Source organism: Bufo bufo, chromosome 3, assembly GCF_905171765.1.
Source record: "Bufo bufo chromosome 3, aBufBuf1.1, whole genome shotgun sequence".
In the NCBI taxonomy this organism is placed as follows: domain Eukaryota; kingdom Metazoa; phylum Chordata; class Amphibia; order Anura; family Bufonidae; genus Bufo; species Bufo bufo.
In genome coordinates, this window is record NC_053391.1 from 374,151,941 (window position 1) to 374,173,308 (window position 21,368).

Below are 21,368 nucleotides of genomic sequence, written 5' to 3' on the forward strand. Positions count from 1 at the left end.
TTATAGTGTCTCCCACTCACACAGCTCCTCACCCTCTCTTTATCTCTGTCCTTCAAGGCTCTGTTCTGGAACCCCTACTCTTCTCCATTTATACTTTTGGCCTGGGAATCATATGGCTTTCAGCACCACTGTTACACTGATAAAACACAAATTGACATCCTTGGTTCAGTTACCCTCTGCTATCCTAGATTCCAGTGTGTATATCAGAAATATCCTTCTTCTCTTCACGCTTCCTAAAATCAACATGGAGAAAATTAATTTTATCGTCTTTCCCCCATCTTACTCAACCGTCTCCACCAGAACTATCAATCACAGTTAAAGGCTCTATACTTTCCCCAGTCTCACAAGCTCACTGCTCTTTCCTTAACCTCCAATAAAAATGCTAGTGCATACCTCCATCATTACCCAAAAAAAGTATTGCAACATCCTTCTCTGTGGACTCCCATCTCACACTCTTTTGACCCTTCAATCCATCCTCACATCAACCTATAGAATTCAGTTATATCTACTAACAGTGGATACAAGGCAATCCCAGTGGCGCAACTTGAAATGACTGGGCCCCACAGCAAATTTTGAATGCCACCCCCCTGCCCAAGCAACTTTTACGCAACCTCTCCTCCCATGCAACCTCCACTCCTGTGGCTAGTCAAAATTGCTTTCTCAGACCAGCCACCCAGTCCGTTTCCTGCAGTGTCTCTGTATATAATGTCATTTTATAATACTGTTGACGGGGCTCTGACAATAAAATCTTTTAGTCCTCCTCCTGGGTCGGTCCCTTCTAAGTTTGTGCCCTAAAGCACCTGTTTTCCCCATAGCTACGCCCCTGGGCAATTCACAACCTGTCCCTTCCATACGTCTTTGGCAATTTCCTGATTCCTTGTCACGTGTAATCTCTGCTTCTCACAAGACCTCCTTCTTTGCTCTCCTCTCGTTCTGTCCACACACAACCATCTCCAAGGCTTCTCCCATGGAACTCGTTACAGTGAAACATCAGACTCTTCCCCCACCATCCAGACTTTCAAATGCAACCTAAAAACCCACCTCTTCAGAAAGGTCTACAACCTGCAATATACATTACCACCCCACTACCAGCAGGAGCTTCTACCCTCACCTATTGTCTCCTGCCCATTCCCCTGTAGACTGTAGTCCCTCGCGGGCAGGGTCCTCTTACAGGGTTCTCTGCAACAGTCTACAGGGGTGGTTTACTAGGAACTTAAAATAGCCCCAATGTTGTAGGTGGGTACAACTTGACAGGAGGGGCAACACCAGTAGATGGGGACAAAACAAGTTGGCAGTGTCAGTAATTACATAGTGTAGCACAGAATACCATCCTACAGAACCAAACACAACAATGCAACACAAAATACCACCATAGAAGTCATCCCTCTGTGGTTACCATCAATAGTTGCCATGTTCTGGTATCCAAATGTCTCTAATATGCATATGGAGCAGGTGGCTTGGGAGGTGAGATGTGGGCCACAACAACAAGCCAGCCCTATTTGAGCATGCTACCTAATATTGACCCTTATAGTTCCCCCAGTAATATGTACCTGGACAGCATCATTGAGGAAGGCTTGGTTGGCCCTATGGCCATTGGCCCACTAGGAAAATTCCCTGTACAGTCTATGGCCAGTCCACCTCTGACAGTCTATCACTCTTTTACTTAATGTTTATTGTACTTGTTTTTGTCTATGTTATATACGTAAACCCTTTTTCATATGTACAGCACTCTGGAATTAATGGTATATTACAATTAATAATAATGATAATATATTAGGCACAGAACTAGTGTTAGCCAGAGAACAATAAAGAACTTTTCACAGATTTTAATTCTGTATCTAGCGTGACCTTCCTATTATTATCAACCTTACTACATAAACACTGTCACTTGTTTAGCCTGGTATTGAAGTCAGAAAATATCCAGGGATGGCCAACCTGCAGCTCTCCAGCTGTTGTAAACCTACAGTTGTGTTCAAAATAATAGCAGTCAGACATCACTAACCTGATCAATCACAGTTTTTTTGTAGAAATGATATTTCTACATGACAAATAATTTACTAGCAGGTGTAGTAGAGTAATAGAAATCCAACAGTCATGACATGCATGCTGCTGATTCTGTGTAATTGAATCACTAATTGAAAGGGGCATGTTCAAAATAATAGCAGTGTGGAGTTTAATTAGTGAGGTCCTTAATTCTTTGAAAAACAGGTGGAAATGATTGCCCTTATTTAAGGAAGGAAGGCAGCGAATGTTGTACATGCATTTCTCTCTGAAATTCTGAGGAAAATGGGTCGTTCCAGACATTGTTCAGTAGAACAGCGTACCTTGATTAAAAAGTTGATTGGAGAGGGGAAAACATATAAAGAAGAGCAGAAATTGATTGGCTGCTCAGCTAAAATGATCGCAAATGCTTTAAAATGGCAACCAAAACCTGAAAGACGTGGAAGAAAGCGAAAAACTACCATTCGAATGGATAGAAGAATAGCCAAAATGGCAAGGACTCAGCCAACAATCAGCTCCAGGAAGATCAAAGAAGGTCTAAAGTTACCTGCGAGTACTGTTACAATTAGAAGACGCCCATGTGAAGCCAAGCTATCTGCAAGAAGCCCCCGCAAAGTCCCACTGTGGAAAAAAAAGACGTGCTGAAGAGGTTACAATTTGCCAAAGAGCACATTGACTTGCCTAAAGAGACATTTTGTGGACTGATGAAAGTAAGATTGTTCTTTTTGGGTCTAGTGGCTGGAGACAGTTTGTCAGACGACCCCCAAACACTGAATTCAAGCCACAGTACACTGTGAAGACAGTGAAGCATGGTGGCGCAAGCATCATGATATGGGGATGTTTCTCATACTAGGGTGTTGGGCCTATTTATCGCATACCAGGGATCATGGATCAGTTTGAATACATCAGAATACTTGAAGAGGTCATGCTGCCTTATGCTGAAGAGGAAATGCCCTTGAAATGGGTGTTCCAACAAGACCAGTAAACGTGTAACATCTTGGTTCCAGACCAACAAGATTGACGTTATGGAGTGGTCAGCCCAATCCCCGGGTCTTAATCCAATAGAAAACTTGTGGGGTGACATCAAAAATTTAGTTTCTGAGGAAAAACAAAGAAATAGAGAAGAACTGTGGAATGAAGTCCAATCATCCTGGGCTGGAATACCTGCTCACAGGGGCCAGAAGTTGGCTGACTCCATGCAACACAGATGTACAGCAGTTCTCAGAAACAGTGGTTATACAACTAAATATTAGTAAAGTGATTCAAACTAAAGCAAAATCTTCAAACATTTTTCAGTTTATATAGTGAATGTTTGAGTTTGTAAAGAAGAATACAAACACTGCTATTTTTGAACAGTCTAATATTCCCTTTTCTTCAATTTTCTTTAGAGGAACAACACAAATTTGATATATTTTTCTTCATGTTTGATTTGGAATAGAATGTGTATTGTTCCCAATGCATTTGTGTGTATGGAAATAAAAGCCATTAGAAGGATTTTAAGCTGTATTCATTTTTTTTTAAACACACTGCTATTATTTTGAACACAACTGTACAACTCCCAACATGCCCTGCTGTAGGCTGATAGCTGTAGGCAGTGTGGACATGCTGGGAGTTGTAGTTTTGCAACAGCTGGAGAGCCTCAGGTTGGCCATCCCTGACATATACAAACCAAGCACAGCTGCTCTACATGTACACGGTGGAAGCATTGGCCACACAGGAACAGCACCATATGGTGAGACGACACAGTAAGTGGAAGTACAACAGGTGGAAGATGGTGTATAAACATGTTTACTGTCATGTGGAGCAGTGTTTCTCACCCTTTTCTAGCCAGCTACCCCTAATTTCAATGAGCCCAAACTGACTGACCCTCGAGGAAGAGATCCGGTATAAATGTTGCCAAAGTAAGGCTATGCTCACACTACCATCTAAGGTCCTCTTTGGAGTCTCTCGACAGTTTCTTCATACTGATAGGAAAAGCAGTACAGCATTCTTCCCATGAAATCACAAGAGACACCAGGTTGGAACCCCAATAGACCCCATTATAGGTTAATAGGGTCTATTGTGGGGCCATTTGTGTCTTCTGTTTATAAGAGGGGAACAAAAAGCACTGTGTGTCCCAAAATGATTGCCATATGCCCTGCAGATTTCTATAGGACACAACATCATCAGGCACCATTTGAATATTGAGGTAGTATAAATGACCCCACAGGGGGCCTCCGAAATTAATATACAAACCCCAGATGCACCTATATACAGACTCCAGGCCAGAACCTCCATTTTAAACACACTTCAGATCTGGAGCAAACTCCATGACAACTCTGCATGAAACTCCGATTTTTTTCTGCCCATTTTATGTTCCTTGCTGATGTATCCTTAAAGGGATTCTCCCACAATGGACTTTTATCACCCTGTGGAAAGGTAGTACATCTCCATTGTGGGAAAAACCCTTTTTTAGGGTTCCTGCAGGTTTGAAAGCGCAAATTCCTCCTGGATTTTCGTGCGGATTTCTCTACCTTTCTGGACCAAAATCCACATGTTACTTGCTGATTTTGAAGTGGTTTTGCCTTGATCTCACCCTTTGCATTGCATAAAAAAAAAACATCACACAATTTCCACACGGATAAAAAAAAGCTAAGTATACATAAGATTTTTGTAATATCATTCACTTTTTTGGTACTGTATTACGCTGCGGTTTCTCCGCATGAGAATCAGGTATCCATAGGGTGTGCAGGTAGCCTTAGGCCTCTTTCACACGGATGTCACGGATTTTGTCCGGATGTGTTGCGGGTGCATTGCGGCAAACCCACGCGAGTAGGCACGCAATTTCAGTCAGTTTTGTCTGCGATTGCGTTCCGTTGTTCAGTTTTTTCTGCGCGAGTGTGATAAAAAACTGAATGTGTTACCCAGACCCGAACCCGGACTTCTTCACTGAAGTTCAGGTTTGGGTTAGGTGTTGTGTAGATTGTATTATTTTCCCTTCTAACATGGTTATAAGGGAAAATAATAGCATTCTGAATACAGAATGCATAGTAAAATGTGGCATGAGGGGTTAAAAAATAAAAATAAATTAACTCACCTCATCCACTTGATCGCGCAGCCGGCATCGTCTTCTTTCTTCTTCCTGCAGGACCTGCAAAAGGACCTTCGATTATGTCATCGCCCTCACCACGACGTCAGCGCAGGTCCTGCTGAATGAAGATTGAAGGACCTTTCACGCATGCCCCATTCATTTCTATGGGGCCTGAGTTGCGTGAAAAACGCAGAATATAGAACCTGCTGCGATTTTCGCGCAACGCACAAGTGATGCTTGAAAAACATTGCTCATGTGCACAGCCCCATCAGGATTCAGTGCGAGTGCAATGCGTTCACATTTCTTTGATCCTGGGCATTTTTTGTCTTTCTGGCCTCTTTTTAAAAAATGCAGCATATTGTAGGGTGCAGTCAGAAGACCGTAGTGTTTTGTGGATCCGCAAAACATAAATACTGGCCGTGTGCGTTCCGCAATTTGCGGACCGCACATGTCGTAACCATAATAGAAAATGCCTATTCTTGTCCGTGTGTGTGTGGACCCTAAAACAGCAAAAATAAGTCACTTTGCATATTGTCGGCAGCACATCCCGCTTAGGTCTCATGCATATGACCGACCATATGTGTTTTTTGCGCTCTGCACTTTCCCATCCCCCACTATTGTAAAAATGCCTGTTCTTGTAGAACATGGTCTATGTTTTTTGCAGGGCGGACAAATGGATGTCATTTATGTGCTGTCCGCATTCTTTTGCAGCCCCATAGAAATGAACAGGTTTGCGTTCAATCCGCCCCAAAAAAAAATATGGCAGATTGTACGGAATATACAGTGATGTGCATGAGTTCTTACAGTTATTTCTGGTAATTACTACCTATATTACACAGGATCGTTTTCTCATAGAGCCCAGCCCAAATCTGATATTTCTAACAATCTAGAATGTACAGAGAGAACGTGATGAACTTTCCAGGAACTTCTTTATTGTAATCCGGTTTCTAATCCCGCAGACTGTAGTAGCGGCACATGACCAGTTGGCGGCGCAGATCAGAATACAGTCTCACACCTCGCCCCCTAGCGGCGTCTTCCTATGACAAACCTCTGCGAACCTCCCCCACTCGCTTCGTTCCAGTCTACAACCCAGACTAGCCAATTAGGAAAGGCATCTTTTGGTCACATGACGACGTGCCAACCAATCACCAGCGAGAGGCCGAGCAGGCACCACGGCCGCCATTAAAGAAAGGAATCTGTAAATTCAAATGGGAAAGCTGCCCCGACATTGATCCGATTATTTATTATTGCTTATTAATCCGTATCGCCCGGGAATTTCCTGAGAGCAGGCGGTGGGGCGAGGATATCGCCATTCTCAGCAGCGACAACTACTTGTGTGCGCGCAGGAGCACAGATTCGGGGAGGAGGAGGAGGAGGAGAGGAAAATGGCGAACCTGTGAGAAAAGAAGCCGAGAAGCACCCGGGGACTGTTGGTGGCCGGCGGGGAGCGGACTCAGCGCTTTCCTTTGTGTCCTGCGCTACACCAGGCGGAGGCCTAGCGTCTCCCAGCGCTCCGGTGACCGGGCGGTTCCCGCCATGCACTGCGCCCCGAGCAGGGGGACCAGCGGCGGGGGAGGGAGGACTGAGACACCGCCCGGATACCGGCGCTTGTAAGGACGGATCGTGCTCATTGTGCGGACATTAGATTTCTCGTCTGGTCTGTGGAGCCGGCTGATCGGGGGCTGGCCTGTGACCGAGGCGAGGATGGAGTGCTAGCGGTGCCGGGAGCTGACCGTGTGCGCCCGCTGCTCCTGCGTCTCTATCTAATGGCGTGCGGGCCCTGGCTGTGAGGATGAGTTCATGTTTTGTGCCGAACGGGGCCAGTCTGGAGGATTGCCACTCCAACCTCTTCTGTCTGGTGAGTGTGCTGGGGCGGGCACCCTGTCTGCAGGTCTCTCCCATCATGTGTCTATCTAGATGTAGACTCTCCTATCTAGCTCATCATGTGTCTGGGGATCTAGCTCTCTTCCATATATCTGGGGATCCTATCTATGCATCTGGGGATCTAGCTCTCTTCCTTGCATCTGGAGATCTAGCTCTCTTCCATATATCTGGGGATCCTATCTATGCATCTGGGGATCTAGCTCTCTTCCTTGCATCTGGGGATCTAGCTCTCTTCCTTGCATCTGGAGATCCTATCTATGCATCTGGGGATCTAGCTCTCTTCCATGCATCTGGGGATCTAGCTCTCTTCCATGCATCTGGGGATCTAGCTCTCTTCCATGCATCTGGGGATCTAGCTCTCTTCCATGCATCTGGGGATCTAGCTCTCTTCCATGCATCTGGGGATCTAGCTCTCTTCCATGCGTCTGGGGATCTAGCTCTCTTCCATGTGTCTTCATCTACCTGACCTGTAGTTATCCCACTCTATCTATCCTCCATGTATCTGTAGATCCTATCTATCGGTCCTCATCCATGTGTAGATCTCACACCTCCTCCTGTGTAAGCTCCACATCTTCTCTTCTATTGATCTGTAGTTGGCAGATTCCGCAGCCCTGTGTATCCTAAACTTTGGCTGGGCTTGTCCCTGATGCTTTGAGGACATGTTCCTCTTGTAGCTGCCCACAGCCCAGTGCCGGAGGAGATTTGACTCCTTCCTATTCTCCTCTCTGTGGGAGTGGAGGCTGGGAGGAGGCAGGAAGCAGCCATTTTCCTGCCTGTGTCGCTGGGCCCGGCCAGAACTTTAAGATGCCCTGTCTTCTCCCTCGGCCTCCCCTCTATGTGAAGCGTGATGTGATCTGGTTAGCGCCTCGCATCCCTGGCTTGTTTCTTCATTTCCCCCTCTTCCTTTGTGTTCTCGGCTTCCTCCTCCTATGCTTTTCTTGTGCATGGGTCGGTTTCTTCTGCTATCGGACGTATATTACCACATCTTGTGTTTATCTGGGAAGACTTGGCCGCGGCTCAGTTCTGGGTTTAGTAGCTGACCTTGTAACGTTGCGCTCCCCCAGGCTAATCTTATCAGTCTGCTTTCTGCAGATATTCAGCTGAGGGCACTTTATACAGTATATAGATGCGCACTTTTCTGCAGAAATCTCCTGGATTACAGATTCCCATATAAGCAAGGAATTCCTCTGCGTAGAAAACACTTTTTTTGGTTCTTTTCCTGAAGCGTGTTCAGGAATGGGTACGGTCACCCAGCTTTCCCAGGCTCCAGAACTGACAGATCTTCCCCACTGTGTAGTAATATTACATCACTGGGTAGATGTGAAGATAGAGGAGGATAACTCAAGGATGCATTAGAGTAGGGGGATAGCCCTTTAAACGCCGACCATAGACCTAAGATAATGGTTTGTCAGGATGTGGGATCTTTTTTTTCCCCAAGAATCCCACCAGCAACATGGCAGACTGAACTAGCAGACCAAGCACGCAGAGTAAAGAATGATCGGCAAGTCATGCCTGGCCAAAAATATTACTGTTGCAGATCACTTCTCTGGTGTCAGGTTGACTGGTGTAGGGAGGGGCCGGAGTCATCAGTCCATAGATGACACTGTTTACCTGCATGTCCTATTAGGCCCTGTCCTGTGGAGATGCTAATGCCCTGCTGAAATTACACATTACACACTCCAGCTGAGCAGGCAATTATTGGGAAGGGATCCTTCTATCCTGATAATTGCCTGCTCATCAGAGGAAGTGAGAGCTGCATATTCATGGAGCAATCGCCGCCACTGTATGCCATCACTCGTCTTCATACAGAGTCATTATTTCTGGGTAGCAGATCCCTGTTCACACTGCCCATAAATGATGGTGCCCTCATAGATGATGATTTCACCCATGAATGATCGTCTTGATTGGTGGCACAAGTGCAGACACCTCTTATCAGAAACGAGCATTCGTTGTCACTTATCGGCCTGACAATTGCACGGTGTAAATCTGCTGGTAGTCATATAAAGCCTGGTTGTCGCCCCCTCCCCCTGGCTGGGAATAATGCGATGGCCCCTTTTACACCCCCTTTGTGTCGCTACAAGGGAAGTTAAGATGAGGTTGGGATTCCAGCTGTTAGTAAGTGTTAAACCTTGACGTGTTTGTATAGTTGTCCTTCTCCCCCTCCCTCCTTGGTCCCACATTGCCAGACTGGGATCACTGTATATGTTCCTCAGCATGCCATGAAAAGGAGTGCGAGCCTCTAACAAACTCTCTCTTTTTTTGTTTTCCAGGCCGACCTAACGGGGATCAAATGGAAGCAGTACGTGTGGCAGGGCCCTAACTCTGCCCCCATCCTCTTCCCGGTGACAGAAGAGGATCCCATACTGAGCAGCTTCAGTCGCTGTCTCAAGGCCGATGTGCTGAGCGTGTGGCGTCGAGACCAGCGTCCTGGCCGCAGAGAACTGTGGATATTCTGGTGGGGGGATGATCCCAATTTTTCTGACCTAATTCATCACGACTTGACAGGTAATATTTGGGTGGAGCCTGGAGCTCTTCGCTGGTGTTGAAATGGCAATCTTCCCACCTGGTGGATGCCATACTTATAGGGCTGTGCTTCCTCGTGAGGCATTGGGAGCCGGCCGCATGTTTGGCACAAATATGTCTATTAGTCATGGAAATTTTGACTTTGCAGCTCAATGTTTCGATTCAGTTCCATGTCGGTTTTATGTTTTCCCTTCTGCATCAGCCGATCTTCTGACGAGTAAGAATATCATCGGGCCCTAGCGCCCTCTGACACAACCAAATAATGCTGTCTCTTTCTGCATAGTTTGGACGCTTGGTTACCGTAAAGGTGTTTTTTTTTTTTGTAAAAGTTATTGCCCATTGAAATGGGTAGGACCAAAAACCTCATGGAGTTTTGAATTGATCATAGCAACCGATCAGATTCCACCTTACATATGAGATTGCCAGTTTTGATACATTTTCCCCCATTGTAATCTCATTCTACCAGTCTGCGCAGGGAACCTACTTGGTTCTTTAAGTCTTTCATCTGAGTCTCTCTTTTCTTGAAGTAGGTGTAGCACCAGTCTTCAGCACAGTTTACCCCACTGCGACGTTATCATTTGCTTTATGCCTCATGCACATGGTGGTACATGATTTTCAGACTGCAGTTAGAAGGTCCATGAAAAATGGACCACCTTTGTGCGTTTGTTTTTTTTCCCCTTCACCAATTCCCATCAATATAAGGCCTCCTGAACATGTGCGCCCCGTGGCCGCGCTGCGTCCCGCAAAATGCGCGAACACAGACCGTGGGGCAGCGGATCGCGGACCCATTCACTTTAATGCGTCCGCGATCCGCCTGTTCCGCAAAAAGATAGGACATGTTCTATCTTTTTGCGGAACGGAAGCAGTCCGTAGTGTTTCCGTAGGGTTCCGTTCCGCATCTCCGGATTTGCGGACCCATTGAAGTGAATGGGCCCGCATCCGTGATGCGGAATGGTGCCCGTGTATTGCGGATCCACAGTACAGCAACGGGACCCCTACGGTTGTGTGCAGGAGGCCTAAAGGGCAGGTGAGACTAGAACCCCAATGATTGGGCACACAGATAAATGAACACACAGATCTGAATAGCTCCATCGGCTTGTATGGGTTAGTGTGCGATCTCTTTTAAAAACCGATAGCACACTAAAGTCCTTAAAGTGTATCTGTATCTGTAAAAAACAAAAACAAAAAAACCTTTGTGTTGTAGGGACATATAAAAGGTTCTGCTTGGCTCCTTGCTGGAGACAGGCTGAGTAGATAGTCTGGGAGCCCATCTCCAGCAGTGAGATCGCTTCATCTCCTCATTTTACCATTCCAATGGAGTTGGCACACACTATACAGATGCCAGCAAAATACAACGGGTAGGTTAACCCTGTGGATCAGGGATCAGCAACTTTCGGCACTCCAGCTGCTGTGAAACTACAATTCCCAGCATGCTCTATTCATTTCTATGTGAATTCTTAGAAGAGCAGGTATGCCTGCTGGGAGTTGTAGTTTCACAACAGCTAAAGTGCCGGAGGTTGCCTACCCCGGCTGCAGATGGTATAAACAGGCTGCCTAGACCTGCACCAGATTTATCACATTGGCTCAGGCTGGACGATGAATCTGATGCAGGGATAGACACTTTTCCCTGACTCTATACCAACTGTTGGTTGGCTTAAAGGGAATCGGTCACCTGGATTTTGTGTATAGAGCTGAGGACATGGGTTGCTAGATGGCCTCTAGCACATCCACAATGCCCAGTCCCCATAGCTCTGTGTGCTTTTATTGTGTAAAAAAACCGATTTGATACATATGCAAATTAATTTGAGATGTGTCCTGTACATTAGATGAGTCAGGGCCAGGATTCATCTCAGGGTAATTTGCATATGTATCAAATCGTTTTTTTACACAATAAAAGCACACAGAGCTATGGGGACTGAGTAGTGGGTTACTAGATGTCCGCTAGCACATCCGCAATACTCAGTCCCCATAGCTCTGTGTGCTTTTATTGTGTAAAAAAACGATTTGATACATATGCAAATTACCCTGAGATGAATCCTGGCCCTGACTCATCTAATGTACAGGACTCATCTCAGATTAATTTGCATATGTATCAAATCGTTTTTTTACACAATAAAAGCACACAGAGCTATGGGGACTGAGTATTGCGGATGTGCTAGCGGACATCTAGTAACCCATGTCCTCAGCTCTATACCCAAAATCCCGGTGACAGGTTCCCTTTAATTGGAGCCCGAATTTTACACCACAATTATGGTGCAAAATGGCGCATCTTAGGTTCCGCGCCTTTCATGTAAAGTCTGATTCCTTTTTCGAGCAAGTCTGAAAAAGTAGAAACCCCTAGTTGTGCCACCTTTTTAGCTGGTAGTTTCTTCTGCTGCCTTTCCAAGTGCACACTGACAACGAAAACCACCGACTTGCCAGTGTCCGATAAGCTTTCTGTACAATAAGAGGGGCTCTAATAATGGCAACTTGAAATTTCTGAGGTGTGATCTAGGACTACGGTTTATCTATAATGGTTAGTCTGAGGTGTGATCTAGGACTACGGTTTATCTATAATGGTTAGTCTGAGGTGTGATCTAGGACTACGGTTTATCTATAATGGCTCGTCTGAGGTGTGATCTAGGACTACGGTTTATCTATAATGGCTCGTCTGAGGTGTGATCTAGGACTACGGTTTATCTATAATGGCTCGTCTGAGGTGTGATCTAGGACTACGGTTTATCTATAATGGCTCGTCTGAGGTAGTGGTAGACACACCCCCTCTCTAGCATGTGAAACCTGAACCCATGATGAGACAGCAGGTGTGTCTAGGACTACCTCAGGCTAGTCCCTGCCCACATGAAGACGATTGACTGGAGGGCCGCAGTGATTGTTTACTAGCAGCTGTTGTAGAGATCAGTTGCTTGTTGCAGGCCTGGCTCTTTGAACTCCCAGCAGTGTGAATAGAGCCTGAATTGTCCTCCGTGTTGACTCCTGAGCTTTGCTTGTGCCTCTCAGTAAGCTGGAACGTCATCCGAATCGGAGCTATTTTTGACCTCAGTAAACAGCAGCCTTTTGTGGCAGGGGATCTGCTGCTACTTAGTCTAAACTTGTATCTTCCCAGGTTTCCTGCCATCAGGTATATAACACAGCCACTTCTGACAGGGCTTGTTCACAGCTCTAACACAGTCTAATCTCTCGCTTGAAACGTAACGTTTCTGATCAGGATATTGAGCTTTTTCCTTTTATACTAAAAGTGCTTTATGTGCTCAGAATGTTAGCTAGTAGGCAAGACTCTAGTTAGGGTAACAGTGGCCACTACTGTAAGCTTGGGCTACTTTCACACCCGCTTTTGGTGCAGATCCGTTATGGATCTGCACAGACGGATCCTTTCAGATAATACAAACGTCTGTATCCGTTCAGAACGGATCCGTTTGTATTATCTTTGACATAGCCAAGACGGACTCGTTGTCTATTGTGTCATAGAAAACGGATCCCTCCCTATTGACTTGCATTGTGTGCTCAGTTTTGTCAGACAGACACCAAGCGGCGTTTTGGTGTCCGCCTCCAAAGCGGAATGGAGGCAAACTGATGCATTCTGAGCGGATCCTTTTCCATTCAGAATGCATTAGGGTAAAACTGATCCGTTCAGGGCTCTCACAAGCGGTCCAAACGGATCTCAGAAACTGAAAGCCAAAACGCCAGTGTGAAAGTAGCCTTAGACTGCCACCGACCCTTGGCTCATAGAAGCAGCACAGGAATCTAGACTTTGCACAACCACACTATCGGTCACAGAGATCCCAAATCTAAGCAGGCAGGTTTAGGGGCTGTTCACATCATGTTTTTGCCGTACGTTTAACATATATATGGTAGGGTATTCAAAGGATACTACTTTAGCATCCTGTGGAGTCCAGCAAAAAAAAAATAAAAAAACTTTTTTTTTTTTTTTTTTACAGTGGAACCCTATGGTGACAGATGCTACTGTATGGCAACTATCAGAGGCATACGTTAAACGTGGGACAAAAGTGGTGTAAACATGGCCTTACATGCAGTTATTCAGCACTACTTTTTAAATATGCAGGAAAGTCCTTGCTACAGTGAAGAACTTCAAGTACTTAGTTGACTGCTAGGCCGTCACTGTATAGGTAGTGATGGCTCTAGCCACTGACTGAGCCTTCATTATTCACATCTAGGGGACAGAAATCAGACTGAGTTTGAGAATAATGGTTTATCATATACTGGTAGTAGGCTGATTGTTTCTATTGTGCGTTGCCTGTAAAAACCACATAGGAATAAAAAAGTCCTTTTGTGTAACAGTGCATGACGGTTTTTACTGTGCCACACTATAACCCTAACTGTACCTGTGTGACCAAAGCATATTTTCATTTTGTACAGTAAATCAGACATTAGCAGCAGCTTGGCCCCTGGAGTGGCATACCTAGCTCTTACGGGTACATCCACGCAGCACATAATTTGCTGCATAAAAACCCATCTACAGTGCCTTGCAAAAGTATTCACCGAATTAACATGGATAGTTTGAGGATTTGCATCATTTACAGAACATGCCCACAACTTTGAAGATGTTTGTTTTTATATTATATATTTTTTCTTATTGTGAAGCAAACGGGACAAAATAACAGAAAACGACAATGTGCATAACTATTCACCCCCCTAAAGTCCCACCTTTTGCGGCAATCACAGCTCCAAGTCGCTTTGGATAAGTCTCTATAAGCTTGCCACATCTTACCACTGGGATTTTTGCAAAACTGCTCCAGCTCCTTCAAGTTGGATGGTTTGCGCTTGTGAACAGCAATCTTTAGGCCTCTTTCACACTTGCGTTGTTGGGATCCGGCATGCACTTCTGTTGCCGGACGTGCCCGCCGGATCCGGAAAAACGCAATTGTACTGAAAGCATTTGAAGAGGGAACCGTCTTCCAAATGCTTTCAGTGTTACTATGGCACCCAGGACGCTATTAAAGTCCTGGCTGCCATAGTAGGAGCGGGGAGCGGTATACTTACAGTCCGTGCGGCTCCCGGGGCGCTCCAGAATGACGTCAGAGCGCCCCATGTGCATGGATGACGTGATCTATGCGATCACGTGATCCATGCGCTTGGGGCGCCCTGATGTCACTCTGGAGCGCCCGGGGAGCCGCACGGACGGTAAGTATACTGCTCCCCTGCTCCCCACTACACTTTACCATGGCTGCAAGGACTTTAGCGTCCCGGCAGCCATGGTAACCATTCAGAAAAAGCTAAATGTCGGCTCCGGCAATGCGCCGAAACGACGTTTAGCTTAAGGCCGGATCCGGATCAATGCCTTCCAATGGGCATTAATTCCGAAGTGTTCCGGATTTTTGGCCGGAGCAAAAAGCGCAGCATGCTGCGGTATTTTCTCCGGCCAAAAAGCGTTCCGTTCCGGAACTGAAGAAATCCTGATGCATCCTGAACGGATTTCTCTCCATTCAGAATGCATTAGGATAATCCTGATCAGGATTCTTCCGGCATAGAGCCCCGACGACGGAACTCTATGCCGGAAGACAATAACGCAGGTGTGAAAGAACCCTTAAAGGAGTTCTGCCCTTGGTTTTAACGGGTGATCAATCCTCTGGATAGATCATCAGCATTTGATCAGTGGGGATCCGACACCCGGGACCCCCGCCGATCAGCTTTTTGAGAAGGCAGCGGCGCTCCAGCAGAGCCGCGGCCTTCTCACTGTTTACCGCCGGCCCAGTGATGTCACGACTAGTATCAACTGGCCTGGGCAGGGCTAAGCTCCGTTCACTTGAATGGAGCTTAGCCGTGCCCAGGCAATTGATACTAGTCGTGATGTCACCGGGCCGGCGGTAAACAGTGAGAAGGCGCTGCTGGAGGGCCGCTGCCTTCTCAAACAGCTGATCGGCGGGGGTCCCGGGTGTCGGATCCCCACCGATCAAATGCTGATGATCTATCCAGAGGATAGATCATCAGTTAAAACAAAGTGCAGAACCCCTTTAAGTTTGACCACAGATTTTCTATTGAATTGAGATCTGGGCTTTGACTAGGCCATTCCAACACATTTACATGTTTCCCCTTAAACCACTCAATTGTTGTTTTAGCAGTGTGTCTGGGGTCACTGTCCTGCTAGAAGGTGAACCTCCGTCCTATCCTCAGATCACACACAGTGTGGTACAGGTTTTGCTCAAGAATATCCCTGTATTTAGCACCATCCATCTTTCCCTCAACTCTGACCAGTCTCCCAGTCCCATCCCCACAGCATGATGCTGCCACCACCATGTCTTACTGTGCGGATGGTGTTCTTTGGGTGATGTGATATGTTGGGTTTGCGCCAGATATAGTGTTTTCTTTAATGGCTGAAAAGTTCAATTTTAGTCTCATCAGACCAGAGCACCTTCCTCCATACATTTTGGGAGTCTCCCACATGCCTTTTTGCAAACTCACAGCGTGCCCCTTTGTTTTTAACTGAAAGTAATGACTTTCTTCTGGCCACTCTGCCATAAAGCCCAATTCTATGGAGCGTACGGCTTATTGTCGTCCTATGTACAGATACTCCAGTCTCTGCTGTGGAACTCTGCAGCTCCTCCAGGGTTACCTTCGGTCTCTGTGCTGCCTCTCTGATTAATGCCCTCCTTGCCCGGTCCGTGAGTATTGGTGGGCGGCCGTCTCTTGGCAGGTTGTGCCATGTTCTTTCCACTTGGTTATGATAGATTTAATGGTGCTCCTCCTGGGGATCATCAAAGATTTGGATATTTTTGTTATAACCTAACCCTGACTTGTATTTCTTAACAACATTGTCCCTTACTTGTTTGGAGAGTTCCTTTGTCTTCATGGCAGTGTTTGGTTAGTGATGCCTCTTGCTTAGGTGTTACAGCCTCTGGGTCCTGTCAAAAAAGGTGTGTATATGTAATGACAGATCATGTGACACTTAGATTGCACACAGGTGGACATAATTTCACTAATTATGTGACTTCTGAAGGTAAATGGTTGCACCAAAGCTTTTTATGGACTTCCTAACAAAGGGGGTGAATACATACAGTACAGACCAAAAGTTTGGACACACCTTCTCATTCAAAGAGTTTTCTTTATTTTCATGACTATGAAAATTGTAGATTCACACAGAAGGCATCAAAACTATGAATTAACACATGTGGAATTATATACATAATATACAAGTGATAAACAACTGAAAATTTGTCATATTCTAGGTTCTTCAAAGTAGCCACCTTTTGCTTTGATTACTGCTTTGCACACTCTTGGCATTCTCTTGATGAGCTTCAAGAGGTAGACCCCTGAAATGGTTTTCACTTCACAGGTGAGCCCTGTCAGGTTTAATAAGTGGGATTTCTCGCCTTATAAATGGGGTTGGGACCATCAGTGGCGTTGAGGAGAAGTCAGGTGGATACACAGCTGATAGTCCTACTGAATAGACTGTTAGAATTTGTATTATGGCAAGAAAAAAGCAGCAAAGTAAAGAAAAACGAGTGGCCATCATTACTTTAGGAAATGAAGGTCAGTCAGTCAGCCGAAAAATAGGGAAAACTTTGAAAGGAAGGGCTATTTGACCATGAAGGAGAGTGATGGGGTGCTGCGCCAGATGACCTGGCCTCCACAGTCACCGGACCTGAACCCAATCGAGATGGTTTGGGGTGAGCTGGACCGCAGAGTGAAGGCAAAAGGGCCAACAAGTGCTAAGCATCTCGGGGAACTCCTTCAAGACTGTTGGAAGACCATTTCAGGGGACTACCTCTTGAAGCTCATCAAGAAAATGCCAAGAGTGTGCAAAGCAGTAATCAAAGCAAAAGGTGGCTACTTTGAAGAACCTAGAATATGACATATTTTCAGTTGTTTCACACTTGTTTGTTATGTATATAATTCCACATGTGTTAATTCATAGTTTTGATGCCTTCATAGTCATGAAAATAAAGAAAACTCTTTGAATGAGAAGGTGTGTCCAAACTTTTGGTCTGTACTGTACGCACATGCCAATTTTCTGTTTTCTATTTCTAAACAATAGTTTTACCTATATAGTTTTCTCATTTCACTTCACCAACTTAGGCTACTTTCACACTAGCGTTCGGAGCGGATCCGTCTGATGTTTCATCAGACGGATCCGCTCCTATAATGCAGACGTTTGCATCCGTTCAGAACGGATCCGTCTGCATTAAAACGTAGAAAATTTTCTAAGTATGAAAGTAGCCTGAGCGGATCCGTTCAGACATTACATTGAAAGTCAATGGGGAACGGATCCGCTTGAAGATTGAGCCATATGGTGTCATCTTCAAGCGGATCCGTCCCCATTGACTTACATTGTAAGTCTGGACGGATCCGCTCGCCTCCGCACGGCCAGGCGGACACCGGAACGCTGCAAGCAGCGTTCAGGTGTCCGCTCACTGAGCGGAGCGGAGGCTGAGCGCTGGCAGGCGGATGCATTCTCAGTGGATCCGCCTCCACTGAGAATGCATTGGGGCCAGACAGATGCGTTCGGGGCCGCTCGTGAGCCCCTTCAAACGGAGCGCACGAGCGGACACCCGAACGCTAGTGTGAAAGTAGCCTTAGACTATTGTGTTTTGATCATCACATAAAATTCTGATTAACAAAACATTGAGTAATGTAACAAAACACGAAAAAAGTCAAGGGGGTGAATACTTTTGCAAGGCAGTGTAGAATCCATAACAAAATCAGATTGATTTATGTATGGATTTTGCAGCTGATTTGGCACAGATTTCACACACCATAGGTTAGTATTAGCGCTCATGCACACAACCATATCTTCCTTCCATGTTTTCTTTTTTGGGTCCGCTAAAAAACTAACAAAAAAAACAACGTATGTCCGTTCTGCAATTTATAGAACATGTCCTATTCTTGTCTGTATGGCAGAGAAGAATAGCCAGTTCAATAGAGGGGAGTGGGAAAATTGCGAAATACACGCTGAAAGTATCCGTATTTTGCTGATCTGTGGTGTGCGGGCTGCGATATGGATACAGTCATGTGCATAAGCCTTAAAGGGGTTCTCTGGGTATTAAGAAAATGAAAATACTTAAATATTACTTTTATTATAAATAAATATTCCCAAATATTTTTCATTAGCTATAATGGCTCGTTTTGTGGAGCAATTATTAGGAAAAATAAAATGGCCGCCATCCTACTAGTCCACACAAAACCTGTCCTAATTACACAGGAGGACAAGTTAAAGAGCTGCACCATCTTCCTCTCTTACTTGTCAGGGATTATGATCCTGAATACAGTTTTTAATATGATCTTAAGGTGAATCTCTGTAGGAATGGAGTTCATGAGGAGACATGAAGTACAGAGAGGATAGTGGGGTTGTAGATAATGAGAAGCAGCACTTGTATGCAGTCTCCATTACCACAGTGTGTCCTGTCCCTTCTCTCTGTACTTCATGGACTCCATTCCTACAGAGATTCAGCTGAAGATCTTATCTGTATTCAGGATCATAATCCCTGACAAGCAGAGCAGAGAGGAGGATGAGGCAGCTCTTTAGCTCAGTGTTGTGAAGTAACTTGTCCTCCTGTGTGATTAGGACAGGTTTTGTATGTGCTAATAGAACAGCGGCCATTTTATTTCTCCTAATGATTGTTCCCCAGACAAAATGAACCATTATAGCTAATGCAAGGTATTTGGGAATGTATTTATGCTAAAGTAATATTTAGGTATTTTCATTTTCTTAATTCCTTGAGAACCCCTTTAACATGGATTTCTGGTTTGGTGAAGTGCTAGTGATTTGCTCCATGCAAATCCATGGTGTTTCAGTCCAGTATGGACCTTACCCTTAATAGGGTTTTCCGAGGTTTTGATACTGATGACCCATCCACTGGATGGGTGATAAGTATCTGGTGGAGGTCTGACACCTGGGACCCCTGCTAATCAGCTTTTTGAGAAGGCCACTACTTTCTCGCAATTTACCAAGCACATTGCTGTACATTGTCTAGTGGCTGTGTTTGGTATCATGCTCAGCCCCGTTCACTTGTATAGGGCTGAGCTGCGTCTAGCCACATGACACGGGAGCGCCGGTGCCATCTCAAACAGCTGATTGGCGGGGGTCCTAGATGTCCTGAGGATAGGTCATCAGTATTAAAATCTCTGAAAACCCCTGTAAAGGTACGTGCAGATTTGTATGCAGAAAATCTGCTTAATATCCTCCCCAAAACTGCACATAGATCTGCACTAATTGGTTTTGATGGCCATTTTTTGTTGTTGTGAATGTAGCCTTGGAGTAAAAAATGTGTGGGGGGGGGGGGGGGGGGGTTGGTTATTTGCAATCGGGTGACTGCTTTGATTTTCTAAAGGGCCTTTGAAAATGAACTAGAAACTCCTTACTAAATGATCATACTAACATAAAGCTGTCAGTGTGATTCTGTAACAATAAGGTTATATAGAGGCGCACAGCATTATAAATCCGTATAACGCCGTGCGGTCCTGCAAGACGAGCAGTGTCCAAAACAGAGGATCACACGTTAAACATCCCTTAGGCTACTTGCACACGGTTGCAAGTTGTCTTGCAGAAATACCGCACAAATTTCTGTGTCCAGATTTGATGCGGATTTGCTGATCTCGGCCTCGCATTGAAAAGGGTGACATTTTGTACAAAAGTACTGCACAAAGGGCTACAGATTGCAAAATCCACACAGAATAAAAAGCAAAGTGTACGTGAGCTTACCATCCACTCTGCTGTTACTGTATTACACTGCGGTTTTTACACAGGAGAATCTGCCTGGAAAAACCATGCGGAATCCTCAATGTGTGCAGGTAGCCTTAATAAGGAGCATCTTGCTGCCATTGACTACTTCTTAAGAAAATGATGACAGTGCATGTTAATGTGCAGCTACTTCCAGACCTGATCTATTGAATTACATCTGCTCCTGTCAGCTCATCACCAAGATCAAGGAGTTTCTAGTTCTTCATTTTCAGGTGCCCTTTGGAAAATCAAAGCTGTCACCTAAATGATTTGCAATTCCCCCCCCCCCCCCTTTCTTTCTTTTCTTTCCCTTCTTTCCCCTAAGGCTACATTCATACAACACGAAAAACAGTTTTTCATGGGCATTTTTGCAGCCATTTTCTGACCGTTTTTAATTTTTTTTTTTTACTGCCATTAAAAACCTGAATTCAGTTAGCTTTTTCCACTCTGTTTATTTAAAGGGAGTCTGTCACCTAAATTGGACATTATACATGGCTTACATGTGGCTCTAGCACAGCTACCCATGGATTCCAATGGTACCTTTGTTATTTTGTTGTCACTTTTAGCAGATGAAAAAACTGTTTAATCCATATGCAAATGGAGCTCGCAAGTGCCCAGGGGCGGGGTTTGTGGTATAGGTGCCCATGCCGCTCTGACTTTTTTTCACATTACTCCTCCCCAGCCTCTTGTTTGTCCTGCCCTGTAAGTCCGTTGCGTCATCCCCAGTATTGGCCGAGAATCCGCGCGTGCGCCGCCCCAGGCATGCGCTCTGGCCGCTGGTTTCGCGCTAGATTTATCGATGCTGCTGCCCACAATAGGCATCACTGTGTAGGCGCGGGATCTCGGCCGGTACTGGGGGTGACTCAACAGACTTAGGCCTTTTGCAGACCGTTTTTTTTTTTTTTTTCCCCCCGTTTACGTTCCGTTTTTTTGCGTGCCGTATAAGGAACCAATCATTTCAATGGGTCTGCAAAAAAAAAACTGAATGTACTCCGTATGCATTCCGTTTTCCGGATTTCCGTTCCGTTCAAAGATAGAACATGTCCTATTATTGTCTGCATAACGGACAAGGATAATACTGTTCTATTAGGGGCCAGATGTTCCGTTCCGCAAAAAACGGAATGCACGCGGATGTCATCCATATTTTTGCGGACCACAAAACACTGAAAAAGCAATACGGTCGTGTGCAATAGGCCTTACAGGGCTGGACAAGGAAGA

At 45.4% G+C, this 21,368-nt stretch overlaps 1 protein-coding gene across 1 annotated transcript in view; it reads left to right on the plus strand.

The window, feature by feature from the left end:
- The first annotated feature begins 6,237 nt into the window (after positions 1–6,237).
- MED13 (mediator complex subunit 13) overlaps positions 6,238–21,368 on the plus strand; it is an 89,555-nt gene continuing 74,424 nt past the window's right edge. The window contains exons 1-2 of the mRNA XM_040424673.1: positions 6,238–6,929; positions 9,226–9,460. Of these exons, the coding sequence (XP_040280607.1) occupies positions 6,864–6,929; positions 9,226–9,460 (301 nt within the window). The 5' untranslated portion in view covers positions 6,238–6,863. The remainder of the gene's footprint in view (positions 6,930–9,225; positions 9,461–21,368) is intronic.